This window comes from Gopherus flavomarginatus, chromosome 5, assembly GCF_025201925.1.
Source record: "Gopherus flavomarginatus isolate rGopFla2 chromosome 5, rGopFla2.mat.asm, whole genome shotgun sequence".
NCBI classification, from domain to species: domain Eukaryota; kingdom Metazoa; phylum Chordata; order Testudines; family Testudinidae; genus Gopherus; species Gopherus flavomarginatus.
This window is the reverse complement of record NC_066621.1, coordinates 93,515,650-93,536,170: the sequence shown is the minus strand read 5'-3', so window position 1 is coordinate 93,536,170 and position 20,521 is coordinate 93,515,650. Positions and strand designations below refer to the sequence as shown.

The 20,521-nt window shown below is 38.7% G+C and overlaps 1 protein-coding gene across 10 annotated transcripts in view; it reads right to left on the bottom strand.

The window, feature by feature from the left end:
- The window catches only part of SIPA1L1 (signal induced proliferation associated 1 like 1), a 405,747-nt gene that overhangs the window by 107,460 nt on the left and 277,766 nt on the right, over positions 1–20,521 (bottom strand). For all 10 annotated transcript variants that reach the window (XM_050953405.1, XM_050953408.1, XM_050953406.1 and 7 more), the window contains 2 exons: positions 15,078–16,890; positions 9,053–9,183 (listed from right to left, as the gene is read on the bottom strand). In XM_050953405.1, the coding sequence (XP_050809362.1) occupies positions 9,053–9,183; positions 15,078–16,575 (1,629 nt within the window). In that variant the 5' untranslated portion in view covers positions 16,576–16,890. The remainder of the gene's footprint in view (positions 1–9,052; positions 9,184–15,077; positions 16,891–20,521) is intronic.

Genomic DNA, 20,521 nt, shown 5'->3' with positions numbered 1-20,521 from the left:
TTCTTGAGTGCTTATAGACAAGCCCTGAGTTTAAGCAACAAAGGCAGAGGGAATTTTCTGAGAATTAATGGCCAACCAGTAAGAGTTATGCACCTCAGATATTAACCCCAGGCCATCATTAAATACCCCGAAGCGCTATGTCCCAAAATAGTTGCTGTTATAAGCTAAATCTTTTGTATGGAAAAATAATTCAAAAATACTGCCGTTAGGGTTTAATTTTTTCATTTGTCCTCCATATTGTGTGTTGGGTGCCACTATGCATGTAGTATGCTATGAATTTGGATTTCCTTGGACCCTGCCACAGAATTAATGCTCTTTATATTGGCCAATCAAGTTGCAATAATTTAGTCAGATTTACATGTAGGTTATAAAGCAATTTATATTGTCAAATGTATTTTATTTGATTGATTTATTGGAAAACAGTTATTTCTATGTGTGAAGAAATATATTTCTCTTTTAAACTGAGAACTCTAGTGTGCCATTATTTTACAATAGTTAATTATAATAGGAGTCCATTTGTACTTTTATGTGTTTAAGAATAGTATTTCTCAATTAAATGACCTACAGTATGTGAAGTGGTTTGGTTGACCTAGTCCAATTTATATTTAACGGTGTTCAAGTCACAAAATCACCAACAGACGGCACTAATTGATACCATTCATGGAAGATTCTATGATAGATTGAAATAAGAGAATAAATTCCTCTCTCACTCCTAGAGATGATCCCTCCAGTTAGGGTTAAGATATATTGGCTAGGCAAAATGGGGCAGTGCATCCTGCACACCCATTCTGTAAATAAATACAGAACTTCAGTCTCCAGAGCTGTTAGCCCAGCACTTTTTACCAGGATTACAGTCAATTTAAAAAAAAAAAAAACACCAACCAAATCCACAACAGTTCTAAGAGGATGTTTTTTGTGTGTGCACTGCTTATATTTAGGAACATGTAATGGGATTTATATGTTCACCATAACATGAAACGCAGACTGTGATACTGTATTGTACCTGATATAGTATAAAAATGCAGAAAATAGGGATTTAGTGATTATACTTTATTAGAAAAAGATAGTAACTTAAAAAGAAACTATAAATGCAAAATTGTTTCTGTTTACTTTTTTCTGTGTGCGCTTTCTATTTGGATCTTTCTTGTGCTATTGCACATGAAAACAACACAACACAAACAATGGATTTCAAGAAGGCAGACCTTAGCAAACTCTGAGAATGTATAGGTAGGATCCCAGGGGCACCAAGTCTAAAACAAAAAAGTTCCAGAGAGTTGGCAGTTTTTTAGAGAGATATTATTAATGGAAATTGAGGAAACTATCCCAATGCATAGGAAAGATAGGAAGCATGGTAAGAGATCACCTTAGCTTAACCGAAAGATCCTCGGTGACCTAAAACTCAAAAAATAAAAACTAGATCAAATTACAAAGGATGATTATAAACAAACACTACAAGCATGTTGGGGCAATATAAGAAAGCCTAAAGCACAAAATGAGATTAAACTAGCTACAGACAAAGGATAACAAGAAAACATTTTACAAATACATTAGAAGCAAGGGGAAGACCAAGGACAGAGTAGGCCCGTTACTCAAGGAGGAGGAAAAGACAACAACAGAAAATGCAGCAAGGACTAAAGTGTTAAATTCCATTTTTGTTTCCATTTTCACCAAAAAGGTTAGCAGTGACCGGATGAACATCGAGAACATCTAAGTAAACTGGGTAGGATCTGAGGCTAAAATAGGGAAAAAACAAGCTAAAATTACTTAGGCAAGTTAGATGTCTTCAAGTCAGCAGGGTCTAACAGACATGGCTGAAGAGACATAGTATCTATCTATAAAAACGAGAATACAGACAACCATGGAAATTTTAGATCAGCCAGCTTAACTTTGGTACCTGGAAAGATAATGGAGCAAATAATCAGTCAGTCAGTTTGTAAGTACCTAGAAGAAATAAGGTGATAAAGTATAATAGAATCATAGACTTTAAGGTCGGAAGGGATCATTATGATCATCTAGTCTGACCTCCTGCACAACGCAGGCCACAGACTCTCACCCACTCGCTCTTGTAACAACCCCCTAACCTATATCTGAGCCACTGAAGTCCTCAAATCATGGTTTAAAGACTTCAAGGTGCAGAGAATCCTCCAGCAAGTGACCTGTGCCCCATGCTGCAGAGGAAGGCAAAAAACCTCCAGGGCCTCTGCCAATCTGCCCTGGAGGAAAATTCCTGCCCAATCCCAAATATGGCGATCAGCTAAACCCTAAGCATGTGGACAAGACTCATCAGCCAGACACCCAGGAAAGAATTCTCTGTAGTAATTCAAATCCCATCCCATCACAAGCCATTGGACATATATACCGCTAATAGTCAAAGAGCAATTAATTGCCAAAATTAGGCTATCCCATTATACCATCCTTTCCATAAACTTATCAAGCTTAGTCTTCAAGCCAGATATGTCTTTTGCCTTCACTACTCCCCTTGGCCAACTGTTCCAGAACTGCTCTGATGGTTAGAAACCGTCATCTAATTTCAAGTCTAAACTTCCTGATGGCCAGTTTATATCCATTTGTTCTTGTGTCCACATGGGTACTGAGCTTAAATAAATCCTCTCCCTCCCTGGTATTTATCCCTCTGATGCATTTATAGAGGGCAATTATATCTCCCCTCAGCATTCTTTTGGTAAGGCTAAAAAAGCCAAGCTCTTTGAGTCTTTCATAAGACAGGTTTTCCATTCCTCGGATCATCCTAGTAGCCCGTCTCTGTACTTGTTCCAGTTTGAACTCATCCTTCTTAAACATGGGAGACCATAACTGCACACAGTATTCCAGATGAGGTCTCACCAGTGCCTTGTATAACAGTACTAACACCTCCTTATCTCTACTGGAAATACCTCGCCTGATGCATCCCAAGACCGCATTAGCTTTTTTCATGGCCACATCACAAGTAATAGTTAACATGAATTTGTCAAGAACAAATCATGTTTTACCAACCTAACATCCTTTTTTACACAGGGTAACAAGCCTTGTAGATAGGTGGGAAGCAGCAGATGTGATATACCTTGACTTAGTAAGACTTTTGATACTCAGACTCTAGGATTGGAAGGGACCTTGAGAGGTCATCGAGTCCAGTCCCCTGCCCTCATGGCAGGACCAAATACTGTCTAGACCATCCCTGATAGACATTTATCTAACCTACTCTTAAATATCTCCAGAGATGGAGATTCCACAACCTCCCTAGGCAATTTATTCCAGTGTTTAACTACCCTGACAGTTAGGAACTTTTTCCTAATGTCCAACCTAAATCTCCCTTGCTGCAATTTAAGCCCATTGCTTCTTGTTCTATCATTAGAGGCTAAGTTGAACAAGTTTTCTCCTTCCTCCTGATGACACCCTTTTAGATACCTGAAAACTGCTATCATGTCCCCTCCTTTTTTCCAAACTAAATAAACCCAATTCTTTCAGCCTTCCTTCATAGGTCATGTTCTCAAGACCGTTAATCATTCTTGTTGCTCTTCTCTGGACCCTCTCCAATTTCTCCACATCTTTCTTGAAATGCGGTGCCCAGAACTGGACACAATACTCCAGTTGAGGCCTAACCAGCGCAGAGTAGAGCGGAAGAATGACTTCTCATGTCTTGTTTACAACACACCTGTTAATGCATCCCAGAATCACGTTTGCTTTTTTTGCAACAGTATCACACTGTTGACTCATATTTAGCTTGTGGTCCACTATGACCCCTAGATCTTTTCTGCCATACTCCTTCCTAGACAGTCTCTTCCCATTCTGTATGTGTGAAACTGATTGTTCCTTCCCAAGCGGAGCACTTTACATTTGTCTTTATTGAACTTCATCCGGTTTACCTCAGACCATTTCTCCAATTTGTCCAGATCATTTTGAATTTTGACCCTGTCCTCCAAAGCAGTTGCAATCCCTCCCAGTTTGGTATCGTCTGCAAACTTAATAAGCGTACTTTCTATGCCAACATCTAAGTCGTTGATGAAGATATTGAACAGAGCCGGTCCCAAAACAGACCCCTGCAGAACCCCACTTGTTATACCTTTCCAGCAGGATTGGGAGCCATTAATAACTACTCTCTGAGTACGGTTATCCAGCCAGTTATGCACCCACCTTATAGTAGCCCCATCTAAACTGTATTTGCCTAGTTTATCGATAAGGATATCATGCGAGACCGTATCAAATGCCTTACTAAAATCTAGGTATACCACATCCACCGCTTCTCTCTTATCCACAAGACTCGTTATCCTATCAAAGAAAGCTATCAGATTGGTTTGACATGATTTGTTCTTTACAAATCCATGCTGGCTATTCCCTATCACCTTACCACCTTCCAAGTGTTTGCAGATGATTTCTTTAATTACTTGCTCCATTATCTTCCCTGGCACAGAAGTTAAACTAACTGGTCTGTAGTTTCCTGGGTTGTTTTTATTTCCCTTTTTATAGATGGGCACTATATTTGCCCTTTTCCAGTCTTCTGGAATCTCTCCCGTCTCCCATGACTTTCCAAAGATAATCGCTAGAGGCTCAGATACCTCCTCTAATAACTCCTTGAGTATTCTAGGATGCATTTCATCAGGCCCTGGTGACTTGCAGGCAACTAACTTTCCTAAGTGATTTTTAACTTGCTCTTTTTTTATTTTATGTTCTAAACCTACCCCCTTCCCATAAGCATTCGCTATGTTAGACATTCCTTCAGACTTCTCAGTGAAGACTGAAAACAAAGAAGTCATTGAGCATCTCTGCCATTTTCAAGTTTCCTGTTACTGTTTCTCCCTCCTCACTGAGCAGTGGGCCTACCCTGTCCTTGGTCTTCCTCTTGCTTCTAATGTATTGATAAAAAGTCTTCTTGTTTCCCTTTATTCCCATAGCTAGTTTGAGCTCATTTTGTGCCTTTGCCTTTCTAATCTTGCCCCTGCATTCCTGTGTTGTTTGCCTATATTCATCCTTTGTAATCTGACCTAGTTTCCATTTCTTATATGACTCCTTTTTTTATTTTGTAGGTCATGCAAGATCCCGTGGTTAAGCCAAGGTGGTCTTTTGCCACATTTTCTATCTGTCCTAACCATTGGAATAGCTTGCTTTTGGGCCCTTAATAGTGTCCCTTTGAAAAACTGCCAACTCTCCTCAGTTGTTTTTCCCCTCAGTCTTGATTCCCATGGGATCTTACCTATCAGCTCTCTGAGCTTACCAAAATTTGCCTTCCTGAAATCCACTGTCTCTATTTTGCTGTACTCCCTTCTACCCTTCCTTAGAACTGCAAACTCTATGATTTCATGATCACTTTCACCCAAGCTTCCTTCTACTTTCAAATTCTCAACAAGTTCCTCCCTATTTGTTAAAATCAAGTCTAGAACAGCTTCCCCCCTAGTAGCTTTTTCAACCTTCTGAAATAAAAATTTGCCTGCAATGCAGTCCAGGAACTTATTGGATAGTCTGTGCCCCGCAGTATTATTTTCCCAACATATATCTGGATAGTTGAAGTCCCCCATCACCACCAAAACTTGGGCTACTGTTTCACCTGACATTGTCATAAGCAAACTGGGGAAATATAGCCTAGCCAAACCTACTATAAGTTTAGTGCACAACTAGTGAGAAAACTGTACTAAGAGAGCAGTTATCAATGGTTCACAGCCAAGCTGTAAGGGCATATGAAGTGAGGTTCCGTAGGAATCGGTCCTGGGTCTGATTCTATTTAATATCTTCAAAAATTATTTTAATAATGGCATACAGAGTACACTTATAAAATTTGTGCATGATAACATGCTGGGAGGGGTTGGAAGCACTTTGGAGGACAGAATTAGAATTTAAAATGATCTTGAAAAACTGTAGAAATGGTATGAAATAAATATGATGAAATTCAATAAGGACAAATGCAAAGTACTCCACTTAGGAAGGAATAATTTATAGTAATGGAAATGACAGAAGGATCTGAGGCTTATAGTAGATCACAAACTAAATATGAGTCATCAGTATAAAACTGTTGTAAAAAACTCATTCTAGGATGTATTTGCAGTAGTTTTGTAAGCAAGACACAAGTAGTAATTCTTTCGTTCTGCACTGATAAGGCCTCAACTAGAATACTGTGTCCAGTTCTGGGCATTGCACTTTGGGAACAATGTGGACAAACTGGAGGAAAGCAGTCCAAACTGGAGGAAAGCAACAAAAATGATTAAATGTCTAGAAAGTATGATCTATGAGGAAAGATTGAAAAAACTGGGTTTGTTTATTCTGGACAAGAGAAGACTGAGCGGGGACATGATAACAGTATACAAGTACGTAAAAGGTTGTTCTCATCCACTGAAGACAGGACAAGTAGTAATGGGTTTAAACTAGGGCTGTTGATTAATTGCAGTTAACTCATGCGATTAAGTCAAAAAATTAATTATGATTAATTGCACTGTTAAACAATGGAAAACCAATTGAAATTTATTAAATATTTTGGATGTATTTCTACATTTTCAAATATATCAACTGGATTATCTTCTGCAAATGTAAACAGATTTGTCTGTCTGAGCGATTGGCTGAACAAGAAGTAAGACTGATTGTACTTGTAGGCTCTAAAGTTGTACCTTTTTTTTGAATACTGGGGTTTTTTTGGTACATACTCCTACATTTATAAGTTAAACTTGCATGATAAAGAGATTGCGCTACAATACTTGTATTGGTTAAATTGAAATATTATTTGTTTTTTACAGTGAAAAATATTTGTAATAAAAATAAATATAAAATGAGCACTGTACACTTTGTATTGTGTCATAATCGAAATTAATATATTTGAAAATGTAGAAAACATCCAAAAATATTTAAATAAATAGTATTCTATTATTGTTTAACAGAATGATTCATTGTGATTAATTTTTTTAACCACTTGACAGCCCTAGTTTAAACGGCAATAAGTGAGAGTTAGGTAAGTCATTAGAAAAAAACTTCCTAACTGTAAGGGAAAATTAAGCACAGGAACAAATTACTTACGGAATTTGTGGAATCTCTGTCATTGGAGGTTTATAAAAACAAAGTAGACAAACACCTGTCAAGGATGGTCTAGATAATACTTAGTCCTGCCTCAGTGCAGAGAACTGGACTAGATGACCTATCACGGTCCTTTCCAGTTCTGCATTTTGATGATTCTATGATTCACTGAAGCTGAGTTGGGATGCTAAGTTGAGAATACTTGCAAGCTTACCCATTTCGATTCTCAAAAAACTACTTGTAGACTTGATGGAAGAACATGAAACAGCTATTATGTAGTAACTTATGGTTACTACAAAGCTGGACTAAATTTAAACCAGCAATAGAGTGAGAAAGACTACTATTCCGTTGCAAGATATGAGATGTCTTGCACAAACTAATAATATAGGCCATTAAGGTTTAAAAAAAACCCTAAGTGTAAGCCTCTATTCTATTAGATATAAGAGAAAAAAACCCACAACTTTTGTGAGTGGTACTCTAAGTTTAGCCTGAGCGGTCTGCAAGCTGAATGCTAATCTTTCTTTATATCACAGTTTGAGCTTTAAATAGGAAACAAAAGTCCTAGTTGTGCACTGAACTGCATTTGAACTGAATACTTTAGTTGAGATAAACTAAGCAAAGTGTCCATTTGACTGTTCTTGGAGAAGAAAGTTACATCACAGTTACCTTATGTAGAACTTTATTTGAAATTAATGGTGAGAAGGAAAGTTTCAGTAGCTTTATAAGACAAGTGTAAATATATCAAGTAAGTAAGGTTAGCAAGCTACACATAAAGCAACAGCAGGAAAATCTACAACTGCTTTTACAACCTGTGCTGTACCTTTGGGTGCACCGAACAACTGTGTGTACCCCTGTAATAAAACTCAACAACAAACAGACATAAGACAGCTTTAAAAAAGCATTCTCTCCTATTTGTCACTGACAAGATTCTCCCAGGAATGAAACAATTCCTTTGTTGCAACAAAGTGCAATTTACAAGAGATTGGTCAATTTTACTTCTGCTGCCCCAGCTGTTTGAACAAAAGGACTCACACTAACCAGTGGTTTCAGATTTCATTTTGCTGCTCCAGAAATCTATCAATAGGAGGAAAAAATGGTGAAACCAACACCTGCATAATTACAGAATGCACCTCCTCACTCCCCCAGCAGAGACAGCATCTTATCAGCAGCTGAAGGTTAGTAGATTCTGTTGCTTAAATTTAGATTGAGATTGACAAAGAGTCTGGTCATCTTCACTCCAGCTAAAGGATAAGAATTGCAGCAGTGAAGATGGCTACTCTTAAAATAAATGTGCCATAAACAGCAACAATGGTGGAGATATAATCTGAATGGGAGAGGAAAAAGGAAAGGAAGAGAATGAAATTTCCCAGTTTGGAAGGAAGGATGAATGGAATATCCATCCTTTCATTCTGCTAGAAAAAAAGCAAAGAGAAAAAGAAACACTATCTTTGCAGCAGCTGAGAATGAGGGAGGGAATGAAAAGAAAGAAGAATCTGTGGGAAAGCTTTCAAACTATCAAACATCTACCATCCAGGAAAGATGCGACCAACAATCAAGCCCAGACTCAGCATCTGAAAAGAAGGCTAATTCTGTACACTGTCCCCATCTGCTCACCCCGCCTTCTCCCCCACACTAGTTAGCTGTTAAAAATACAATAGTTTTCTGAGACCAATGCACTGCCACCTAAAGTGTTAGGGTGAAGAATGTTCCATACTTTCTTACCTCTCACTATAATGTCCAGTAAATTTTTCAACCCCTAATCAAAGTGATTTGCTCAAATATACTGCTTATTTGTGGAATGCTACAGTATAGTTCACTTGGTGATATATTTATCTTTATTCTATAAAACATAATTTATTATGGTTCTTGGCAAGGAGATTACTGTAGCATATTTATATGTGGAAGACAAAAATGTATCATGATGAGCAACACACAGGCTTCCTTCTGGTTTCCAATATCTGCAATACAACAACTACCTGGGATCTAAGATTTCACCACATACTATCTGGCTTTGCCTATTCACTACTAGTTTCTTCCCCTCTTATGCCACTCATATTTTGCTTACCTCACTGGTTCTGAAAATGATGCGGTAGTTATATAGAGGTCCATTTTCTTTTATTTCATCCGGTTTTTCTCTTCTAATGCTCACAGCTACTGGACCCAGGCTCTCATCTACCCCAAAATAGTTCCAGTGTTCTTGGGTATAAAAATAAAAATAAAAGGAAAAATTCATGTTACAGCTCTCTCAGAAACATTTTGCACTCAGATAATTTACCCAGTGTGAAATTCTGGACCTAATGAAGTTAATGAGAGGTTGCCACTGACGTCAGGGAAGCCAAAATTTCACCCTGTCATCAATTTCACTCTCAGTCATCACCAGTGAGATCTATCTATATTTATAGGGTAAAAGTCATCTTTGTGCCTGTACTCAAAACAGAACTGAAATGGGACTTAACATGTGTTTGCTGCTTGTGCTGGCCCATTGCAAAGGGGTATGTTTCACTCACACCAAATTAAAAAAAATACATTTGACCCAATGCATTAAAAGTAAAAGTATGGAAAGCAAATGAATGGATGCAAAAAATTCAGAATTACATATTTAAATCTGAAATGACAGTGTTGATTACACTATAAAAAGAAGAATAGACTATACTTAAGTCTCTCAATACAATAAACCTCTACAAGTATTTGAAGGGCATAAAAATCAAAGAGAGTGAAGTATTACTTGAGAAGTAAGTGAGAAAAAAGGCATAAAACTAATGCAGGGACAAAATTAAATAGTGGAAAATTTAGGATGAATATCAAGAAACATTTCATAACAGAGACACCACGGAGTAGTACCCCAATAGAAAATGAAGTCTTAATTGAGTTTAAACTTGGACTGGACAAAGCAGAGGAAAATATGGCAGAAGGAACAATCACTTATTTGCTGAGTGACAGGTAAAATTAATTAATTCTTACTTTACACATGTAAATTACTCAATCTGTAAGCACAAATTCAAACTTTCTATTATAGAAAAAGAAATGTAGTCCAACAAAACATAGACCTGAAAACTTAAGCACAAGCATTCAGAAGTTGGGTTGGGAGACCTCTTTTCTATTTATAATTCTTAGACTGTTTGCATGAGGATTCAAGTAGTTGAGGTGAGAGAAGAGTTGCCACTTATGTAATATGTCATCTAGTTAAATGGAAACCTATCTTGAGTGACTAGTTACATTCAAATCTAGAAGGCCTGGCAGGCTGAGTTTAGAGAAACACTCAGTAAATTATAAACACAAGTATTTCACAAGGCAACAAGTCCTATTACATCATAATATTGTAAATCCTTATGGAATACATAGAGTAACAGAAGATTACAGGCCCTACCAAAAAAGCAACACATGACCTAGCTGAACTTCAGGCTGGAACTTCATTCTTTCAATTAAAAATAAAAGATTCAATGGGAGGAGGAGGGGGAATGTCACCTACCATTTTCAGAATTCTCTGGGAATTTCCTGGTTTAAATTAGACTCATTAGAGGGTTTACATTTCCTTTCAAAGTAGTATAAAACAAAACTTTGACTGTAGTAGTATGTGTAGACTGTGCACAACTTATGGAATATTTGGAAGTTCTTATTCAAAAAGTAATCACAATTTGGGAGGCACTATTATAGACTTGGATAAACTTGTAATTCTCAACTTTTAAAAAAACATGCTTTTTCACATAACAGCAAATTTAACCTCATAGCAGATTAGCTTACATTGATCTACCGTTTATTTTTTGTAAAGCAACCAAAATGCATGTGTCTTACAAGGGTATGTCTACACAGCATCTGGGAGCAAGCCTTTCAGCCCATGTCCACAGACTTGTAGTAGAGGAGTTAATGCAAGAGTGCTAAAAATAACTGTGTGGATGTGGTGCTTTGACACTGCAGCTCAGATTGGAGTTCAGGCTCTGATCTCACTCTCCTTCCTCACCCTCAGCTTCAGAGTTTGGCAATTAAAAATATGTAGATATTTTCACATCATCTGATTTATTTAGTTTTCCCAGTAAAAAACTTTGCTCACTGCTTCCTTAACCTTTTAGATGATCAGAGATACACAAGCCAACTCTATCCTGTATATCAGCACAAGATGACTTATCCTGAGGGATCTGCCTGCACTTGCCATAATATCAGTGAAAAAGCAGCATTGCTGCATCTATTACAGCCAACTCTGAACACTTTCAGGCACCCCAACAATTGTTTATCTAGTGCTGCATGGGAAATGAGATGCTCTAATTGCAACTTTTTTTCCTCTGCTGGAGGTTGGGTGCTTTCTTTTCTTCTTCACAACAATTGTTTTGCATCATGACTAGAGAAAAGGCGCACAACTGTGCATTTTTGTTCTGCCTTAAGAATTTTTTTTAAAGTCTTAAGAGAGAATCTTCTCTTCCACTTTCTATTTGTGTGTGATCCTTTTACTTTCAGAATCCAAGCTTACATGTTATTACAAGCACACACAAAAAGGCCAGCCTCTGCCCTTAGCTACTTGGAGGGGAACTTCATTTACCTCCTCTCTCAACCCACTGCATGGGAGAGCTGGCATTCTCACCCTCTACACTTACCTTCCCAATCACTCCCCTACTTTACCACCCATCCTCTCAACTGTTTCTATCTCTGTCCTTACCGCACTCACATTTTCCTTCCATGGTGTTCTAATCTCCTGTCCTATATCTTTCACTGTATTTTTCTGCTCCCAGTCTCCCTCCTGCTCCTCAAATTCCATTGTGCTCCCCTCAGTCTCCATCCTGCATCCACATTCCCTTATATATCTGCTGACCCTTTCCCTCCTCGTATCCCTCTTTTCCACTGTATCCCACATTCCCTTGCACCCAATCTTAATCCCTCTCCTACACCCCCACACATTCTCTTTTCCCATCACAGTTTCCTGCACAGCTTCCAAACCAGACAGCTGGGCACTCTGCGAGGTATTTCATCTCTAATGTTTTGTATAGCCCGTTGAGACCATGAAGAGAAGGCACCCGGAAAGTGACACAGATACCAAATCCTAACCGTGCCACTGCTTGGGGCAGGGTGTATTGAACAGAAGCTGAAATTTATTATTGCATGCAAATGATTTGCAAATATGCAAATTAGCTCATTACATTGTGTGTGTGCGCGTGTGTGCCATGCCACATGTGGAGCTACACAACTTGCCAAAAGTGAGTTAGCGCTAATAAGTCTATATGTTTACATGGTCAGCAGGTGACATGTTCGCTTGAAAAAGAAGCATTTTCAAAACTGAAACATCTACATGTCTCTGTCTTCTAAACTTGTCTGTCTTCAAGTTCTGTATACCAAGCCTTTAAATCTTTCTGACACTTACTACAGTGATTCCAATTAACGTTCACTCACTGAGACAGAGTAAGCTACACCAAGAATTAGTTTGGAAGTTTGGACCTAATTCAAATAGATGGGAAGCAGTTTTGTAGAAGCTGTAACTGTAGATAGGGGACTACAAAATACCATGATAAACTCATGATCAACAGCTGGCGAAGACATAAGTAGGGGGACAAAGCTCATACTGTCATATCGAGAATGACGGCCACAAATAGCATAACTCTTGCAGGTGTCCTCTGAAATTACTATATATTGAACCAGACCTTACTGTGGCAAAAATAAGCCATCTCAAGACATGTATTGTACTGTTACATATCCATGCATTTTGAAGTACACAACCAAAATGCAGTGGCCCAAACACTTGATGAGCAGCAATACCATGGCATGAACATTCCAAAGTTACGAATGCTCATGCTATGATCTTGAGTCCTACAATTTTTAGGTGACTCATCTTCTGAACTTCTTCACTTACTCAAAGTGGCTACCATCTCTCATTACTTTCAGTAGGACTGAAGCCACAGGCTGGCCTGCACAGAGATGGCCACCCTTTCCTTATAGGCTTTGCTAGTGGCACCAAGGCTGCCCTGAAGATAAGGGTCAAGTGGATGACGGCTGGAGTGTCTGAGATGATGGCTGGGGACTTACTAGTGGCACTTGGGGCCAGTAATAAGCTCCAATATCTCTTGCTCCTGCCAGCTGGCCACCCACTGCTACCACTGACTGTTCTTCTAGCTGGTCCTTCCTGAACAGATCCAGCAGTGAGAGGACAAGAGGAGAGGTAGAGGGGCTTTCTGCAAAGCAAGTGTTACAGTGTACCCTTGGCAATCAACAGAAGCAAATACAGCCCCTAACCACATGTGTGAAGATCCACCTGGCCTGCAAGAACACATGACCGGTATGCATGTCATGCACTAAGTAGCTCAGTCAACTGAATCCTGGGCAAATGGTTCTAAATTAAAGTTAGTTATCAAGGAAAAGAAGAACAGAAAACCACTATAATACAGAATGTGGACACTTCCCATCTTTAGTTCACTTTGCCAACATTAAAAATAAGATTCTTTACTACAAATATTTCTGTATATGAATGTTTGACTCAAGCAATGCCACAATTTCATGGTTAAAGGATGTTATCAAGTACTTTAAGCCCAAAATGTAGATTGTTACTATATATAAATTTATATCAATAGCAGCATTCAAATATGTAAAAATAAATACATATAGGTTTATGTAAATATTAAACACTGGGAATCCAAACATTACAGCACTGTCAGGGGTTCTCAAACATTTTCATTGTGTGGGCCTCATCTTAAAAGTCATGAATCCCTCCCCGCCCATTCATAATTACACAGAGAACTTCGCTTTCTTTTTTAGCTGTCTTTTAATGTATCTTAGCAACTAGAAATGAAGTTCCAGACAGTATAACCAACAGTCAGTTTTTCTGCATATTGCCAGAAAGTGTTCTGTGGATCACAGTTTGGGAATGTATGTGCTCCTGCATGAGAACCAGAAACTAAGCAGTCCAGTCTCATTATCCATGCCAAAATGAAATCAAAAAGTAAACAAATTCAGTTGTTAAAACGCTTTCCCTTTCAATACTTCAAGCTTTTATAAATAAGACATGAATAGAGACTTTTCAGCATGTGATTTTTAATGTGTGTTTCATTAAAAGCCTAAATTTCCAACCTGAATGTAATTCTAAATCCAGAATGTTAAATAAGGGACTAATGCAGTATTGAAATTATTTTAGGTTATTTTTGCTACCATTGTTTTGATTTTATAAAAACAAACACAATACCTGGCTTTTACAGCATTAGTTATGAAATATTATTGGCTGTCTGACTAAGTTAGTACAATTATTATCCTACTGATTGTAAAAAATGATATATGCAGCTATTTTATTTAAGCCAGGGGACGGACCTACTTTTATTCCAAATGAAATCAGTTAGCGTTTTTGCCACTGACTTCAACAAAAGCAAAAGTAGGGACTTTGTTTTTGCAAAATAATGTTGTGTTTTTAATCCAATTACACATGCATTGGTGCTCTGACAGTGTATCCAATTTTTTTTATTTATATATATATTTATATGTATAAAATACACATACATATACACACACACATATCCCTCTACTCCGATATAATGCAACCCAATATAACACGGTTAAGGGGCGGGGCTGCGCACTCAAGCGGATCAAAGCAATTTCGAAATAACACGGTTTCACCTATAACATAGTAAGATATTTTGGCTCCTGAGGACAGTGTTATATCGGGGTAGATGTGTGTGTGTGTGTGTGTGTGTATATATATATATATATTCACACACACACACACACACACACACAGCCTCTGGAAAAATCCACCAGTGCCTGTGGAAAGCTAGTTGACAAAGACTGATTCTTACTGCTGTTTTTTAAGATAATTGCTGTCTAAAAGAAATTGCTGCTATTCCAAAATACTGATTTTTTTGTAGAATTATGTGAAGAATTAGTGGAAGATAACATGCACATAAATCAAGACTGTTGCCTTTTAACTTCATTTAAATGTTTTGGGGGGTTTTGCCCTGAATCAAGATGTATGTTTTTTTATTATGGGTAAACTTACTTCTAAGTTATTAAAATGTCAGCAGAATACAGCACTCCATAGTAAGATTTGCATGAATTATCACGTCAAAATAATTTCCTATTTGGAGTCACAGAAAAGTGATATATTGTAGGAAAAAAAGGTCACTTACCCTTCTGATAGAAGAATTTCCGATAATAGTATGCACCAAGGTCCACATGTTCAACAATGTATCTTTTCACTCTATCTAAATGTAACAACAGATTTTCCTTGGGTACTTCAAGTACTGCCACTCCTGCATTTGTGCAATGGGAGCTAAGAGTAGACTCAAAAGAGGCACTTTCGCATCCACTGAAGGAACCTGAATTGGATTTGGACAGGCTGATCTTCCGTTCTCCTTCCCCACCAATCTCATTACGAAAATAAGGACAACTCATCACAAGTTCATTGCTTTTATCATCCCCCTGGTCCATATTGAGATTTCCTTTTGAATTCAGGTCTTCAGTGCTGCCCATGGGAGAATTGAAACTTGCAGAATGGGACAAAGGCCCAGAAACTAATGATGCAGCAGCAGCAGCAGAAGCTCCTGTTGTAGTGTTTCTTCTTTTAATAACATTATGTCGGTTGACTGCTGCTTCATTTAAATCAAATAATATACTCTGAACATCATAATGGGCAAAGCATTTTGGACAAGTCCAAGGCCTAACACTGTCTTCTGACCTGTTATCTTCAAGGTCTGAAGACTTTGAGAGTTCTCCTTCACCTTTGGCATTACGCAACTTACGAAAAATAGAAGAATCTCCTGTCTCTGATTTTGAGCGCCTTTTCAGTGGTTTCTCCCTTTCCTTAAAGAGTCTGAGGTTCTCTCTCTGAGTGATAGGCCCATCGATCACATCCAAAGAGAATCCTGAACCCTTGCTTCCACTGGCTATCAGAAGTTCACTGAGCTTCGATGGAGCTGGGCTTCTCTGGTCAGATTTCTCATCTTTATAACCCTTTAATAAATCAAAAAAACTCTCCCCTGAAGTTCCCTGTTTATCTATTGAGGATGTGCTGCCATATTCCCTGTGCAGTGATGGCCCGGATTTAAAAGTGGGTGAAATACATTCATCAAAGCTATCCACATCAAGCTCACTTAGGGTAATGTCACTGTTACTGCGTTGTCTTATTCTGCGAAGGGCTTTCCTAGGGGAACTGGGGTAACCGTCAGGTGTAAGAAACCTAGAATCTAGATTCTCAGATTGTCTTGTTTTGTTTTTTAGAGTGTTCTGGATACTCTTTAGCATGACAGAGTCACTAGCATTCAGGTTAACAGAGCTCCCCTGACTCCCAGGACTGCTTTTAGAGGAAATACTATCAAGGCAACTTGATGTTTCAATTTCCTGACTAGATCTGGTAGTTTCTTTGACATTTTCCTTCCTTGGGGGCCAGTCAGCAATCCTGGCCCTAACTCCCATTTTGGGAACACCAGGAGTAGAGGTAAGGTGGTGGGGACCTTCACTGCGTGAAGGCCCCCCTGGAGCCATGACTGCAGATCCTAAGCTGCCATTCTGCGACCTAAAGCGCCTCATGTAAAAGTCATCTGAATGAACTTTAGAACCTCCATCTGTTCCAACTGCTACCCCAGTGGCAACAGCTCTTTCAGTCTGGGACCGCTTCAAGCTGGTCATGATTTGTAAATATGTTTAGCTTTAGTAAGTTCCAAAAAAAGATATAGTCATCTCTGCTTTTTAAATGCACAATTTCCTTTTGGAGAATAGTCTCCAAAATATACACTGGTTGCATGAGATCCCAATCGTGGTCATTTAAGGAAGTGGTTAAATGACAGGTATCCAGGAAATTCAGGTCTTCAATAAGTTTTGATACGTAATAGCTCCTTTAGCTTCTGCATTTTAACAGGTGGCCATATTCCAATAGGCCTAAATTGTTTTAGCATCACTTGGGTTACAAAACTTCAGAGTTATTATAATCCAATGATTTTATGCCTAGAACAGAGAAACAGGGAGACAAAAATATTAGTAATTTTATGTAAATGCATTATCCCACAACCAAATGTATTAAACAAATTATTACACTAAAAAGTTATATATATAAACAAACACTCCATTTTTAAACCCTCCTTCACTGTCTCAAAAATGTAGAGTGGTGGATTTTTCATGTACTGTGCCTATTGATTGGCATATAAAAAGACTATTTTTACTTTTGAATGCAGCATTTGTGTACAAAGCACACCTACTGAACAGGTCCGTGCTGTTTTACAGGTTGTCTGGCAGAGATTACAAAACAAAGCAGAGAGCAGTCTGCCCCCGGCAACAACTCTAAGCCCACGCACAGTATCCCAAGAACCCTAACTAGGTCATAAAATACTTCAGTGTGACAGGTATGCTCCATATTAAAGCACACATATACTGAACAAATCGTTGATTTATTACACATTCAGTAGACTAGTTGAGTTAGAAGAATACAATTCTTTTAAGGTTTGTAAGCAAGACTAATGTTTAGATGTCAACCACCCTTGTGCGTAATTAGAAATCAATATCCACTGTTCCCCTTTGTTACTATTTCACAGTTATTTATACTACTGCTAATAACCAACCTGCAGAAAGCTAACAAGAAAAAGATTCTGAAAGGTTTCTACCACAGACATAAGTTATTTCAGTAACACTTATCCTATGCTTTGCCCCCACAGTCCTATTCGCACAAAAACTGAGTATTTCGGAAAATATGTAGCATCCCCTCAACCCCATTTTCCCACTTGTTACATATACACAAGGTGAAGGTGTGCACGCGAACACACATACACACGCACTTTTGCAGACCCAGATATGGAAATGTTTCACTTGCTGAGAAAATGCTGTGAATATCACAGCTCCTCTATATTCCAGCTTCACAAGGCTACTGAAAGAAATGCTCTTCTACACTCCTCAGCACCAAAACTGATGACAAAGCATTATGTTACTCTTTGAGGAGCTACACAAAGTTATACAAATACGCCCCGATTGGTAGAAGACAAAGGCCTGAGAATGTCAGCATAAAATCCAGTACTGCTGTGTACATCCTTTAACAAAAAGTGGATCATTTTCAAAGACTAAACCAATTACACAAAATGTGGCCTTTAAATACTTGCCAAATATCTGTGGAAAGATGCTGCTGAACCAGCACCATGTTGACAATGCAGTATTGTCTATGAATCAAGGGTTCTGGTGCTTCTAGGAAAACTAGTACTTTCTGCAGTCAACTCTCAAAAGTAATGAGTACTTACTTCCACAGTAATTAAATATCCTGCCAGAACATTTTCTACTTCCAAAGGCAGTATGCTTTAATTTCACTTGCCATAGACAGAACTGGTTTGAAACAGCAGCAGGTATTTATATAAAGCTGAACATTTAGGAAGGAAAAATGCAGACTGAATCTAGTACACATAACAAAAACAGTGCAAGCAGTTAGTGACACTGATGTTTTTGTGCAGCCATTCAGACATGCAATTGTCTTCCTAGTAACGCTTCATCAACCATTATTTATAAAAATCATTTTATATAGCTAAATAGGATAACTCTTAAAGGATGACCAGCCACTTCGGTCACAAAACTACTGAATTTTCAATTATTTCACAAGCCAAACTTTTCATATGTGGTCACTAACTGTGTGTTGCTCATTTTGAGCCTGGGAGGGGCCAGTCAGCAGGTGCTCTTATTGAGACCGGAAGGTCTGATATGCAGAAGTGCTGAGCACTCTCAGTGGCAACTGAAGTCAACCGAAGATGTTCTATGAACATACAGGATTATAAGAACAGCCTTACTGGATCAGATCAATGGTCCAACTAGCCCAGTATCCTGTCTCTGGCAATGGCCAGTACCAGAGGCTACAGAGGGAATCAACAGAACAGGAAGATTTCAAGTGAGCCATCCCCTGTCGTCCAAGTCCAGCGTCTGGCAGTCAGAGGCTTCGGGTCACCCAGAGCATGGGGCTGCATCCCTGATCATCTTGCTAATACCCATTGATAGGCCGATGCTCCATGAATTTATCTAATTCTTTTTTGAACCCAGTTATAATTTTGGCCTTCACAACATCACATGGCAATAAGTTCCACAGGTTGACTGTGTGAAGAAGTATTTTCTTTTGTTTGTTTTAAACCTGATGCCTATTAATTTCATTGGATGAAGGGGTAAAAAAAAAAAATTCTCTATTCACTTTCTCCATGCCACTCATGATTTCATAGATTTCTATCACATCTCCCCTAGGCCATCTCTTTTCTAAGATGAACAGTCCCGGTCTTTTTAATCTCTCCTCATATGAAAGCTGTTCCATGCCCCTAATCATTTTTGTTGCCCTTCTCTGCATCTTTTCCAATTCCAATATATCTTTTTGAAATGGGGTGACTAGAATTGCTTACACTATTCAAGGTGTGGACGTTCCATGGATGTATATACTGGCATTAATATATTTTCTGTTTTACTATCTATCCCTTTCCTAGTTGTTCCAAAAATTGTTAGCTTTTTTGACTGCTGCCAAAGAACGAGCGGATGTTTTCAGAGAACTATCCACGGTGACTCCAAGATCTCTTTTCTTGAGTGGTAACTGCTAATTTAGACCCACCATTTTGTAGTATAGTTGGGATTATTTTTTCCACTGTGCATTCCTTTGCAATTATCAACATTGAATTTCATCCACGATTTTGTCACTAGTCACCCAGTTTAGTGATAGCCCTTTGTAAAACTCTTTGCAGTCAGCAATGGACTTAATTATCTTGAGTAATTTTTTATCCTTTCGCCACTTCACTGTTCACTCCCTTCTCGAGATCATTTATGAACATGTTGAACAGCACTGGTCCCTGTACAAATCCCTGGGGGACCCCACTATTTACCTCTCTCCACTGTAAAAACTGTCCGTTTAGTCCTAATGGTTTATTGAGCTGCATTAATAGGAGGATTGCCAGCAGACTGAGGGAAATGATTATTCCCATCTATTCAGCACTGGTGAGGCCACATCTGGAGTACTGTGTCAAGTTTTGGGCGCCCCACGACAGAAAGGATGTGGACAAATTGGAGAGGGTCCAGCGGAGGGCAACGAAAATGATTAGGGGACTGAAGCACATGACTTATGAGGAGAGGCTGAAGGAACTGGGATTATTTAGTCTGCAGAAGAGAAGAGCAAAGGGGGATTTGATAGCAGCCTTCAACTATCTGAAGGGGGGGGGTTCAAAGAGGATAGAGCTAGGCTGTTCTCAGTGGTAGCAGATGACAAAACAAGGAGCAATGGTCTCAAGTTGCAGTGGGCGGGGGGGTCTAGGTTGGATATTGGGAAAAACTATTTCACTAGGAGGGTGATGAAGCACTAGAATGGGTTACCTAGGGAAGTGGTGGAATCTCCATCCTTAGAGGTTTTTAAGGCCCAGCTTGACAGAGCCCTGGCTGGGATGATTTAGTTGGGGGTTGGTCCTGCTTTGAGCAGGGAGTTGGACTAGATGACTTCCTGAGGTCTCTTCCAACCCTAATCTTCTATGATTAAGAGCCTTTCATGAGGGACCTTGTCAAAGGTTTTCTGAAAATCCAAAGTCCAAGTATATCAACTGGATCACCCTTCTCCCCATGCTTGTTGACACACACAAAGAATTTT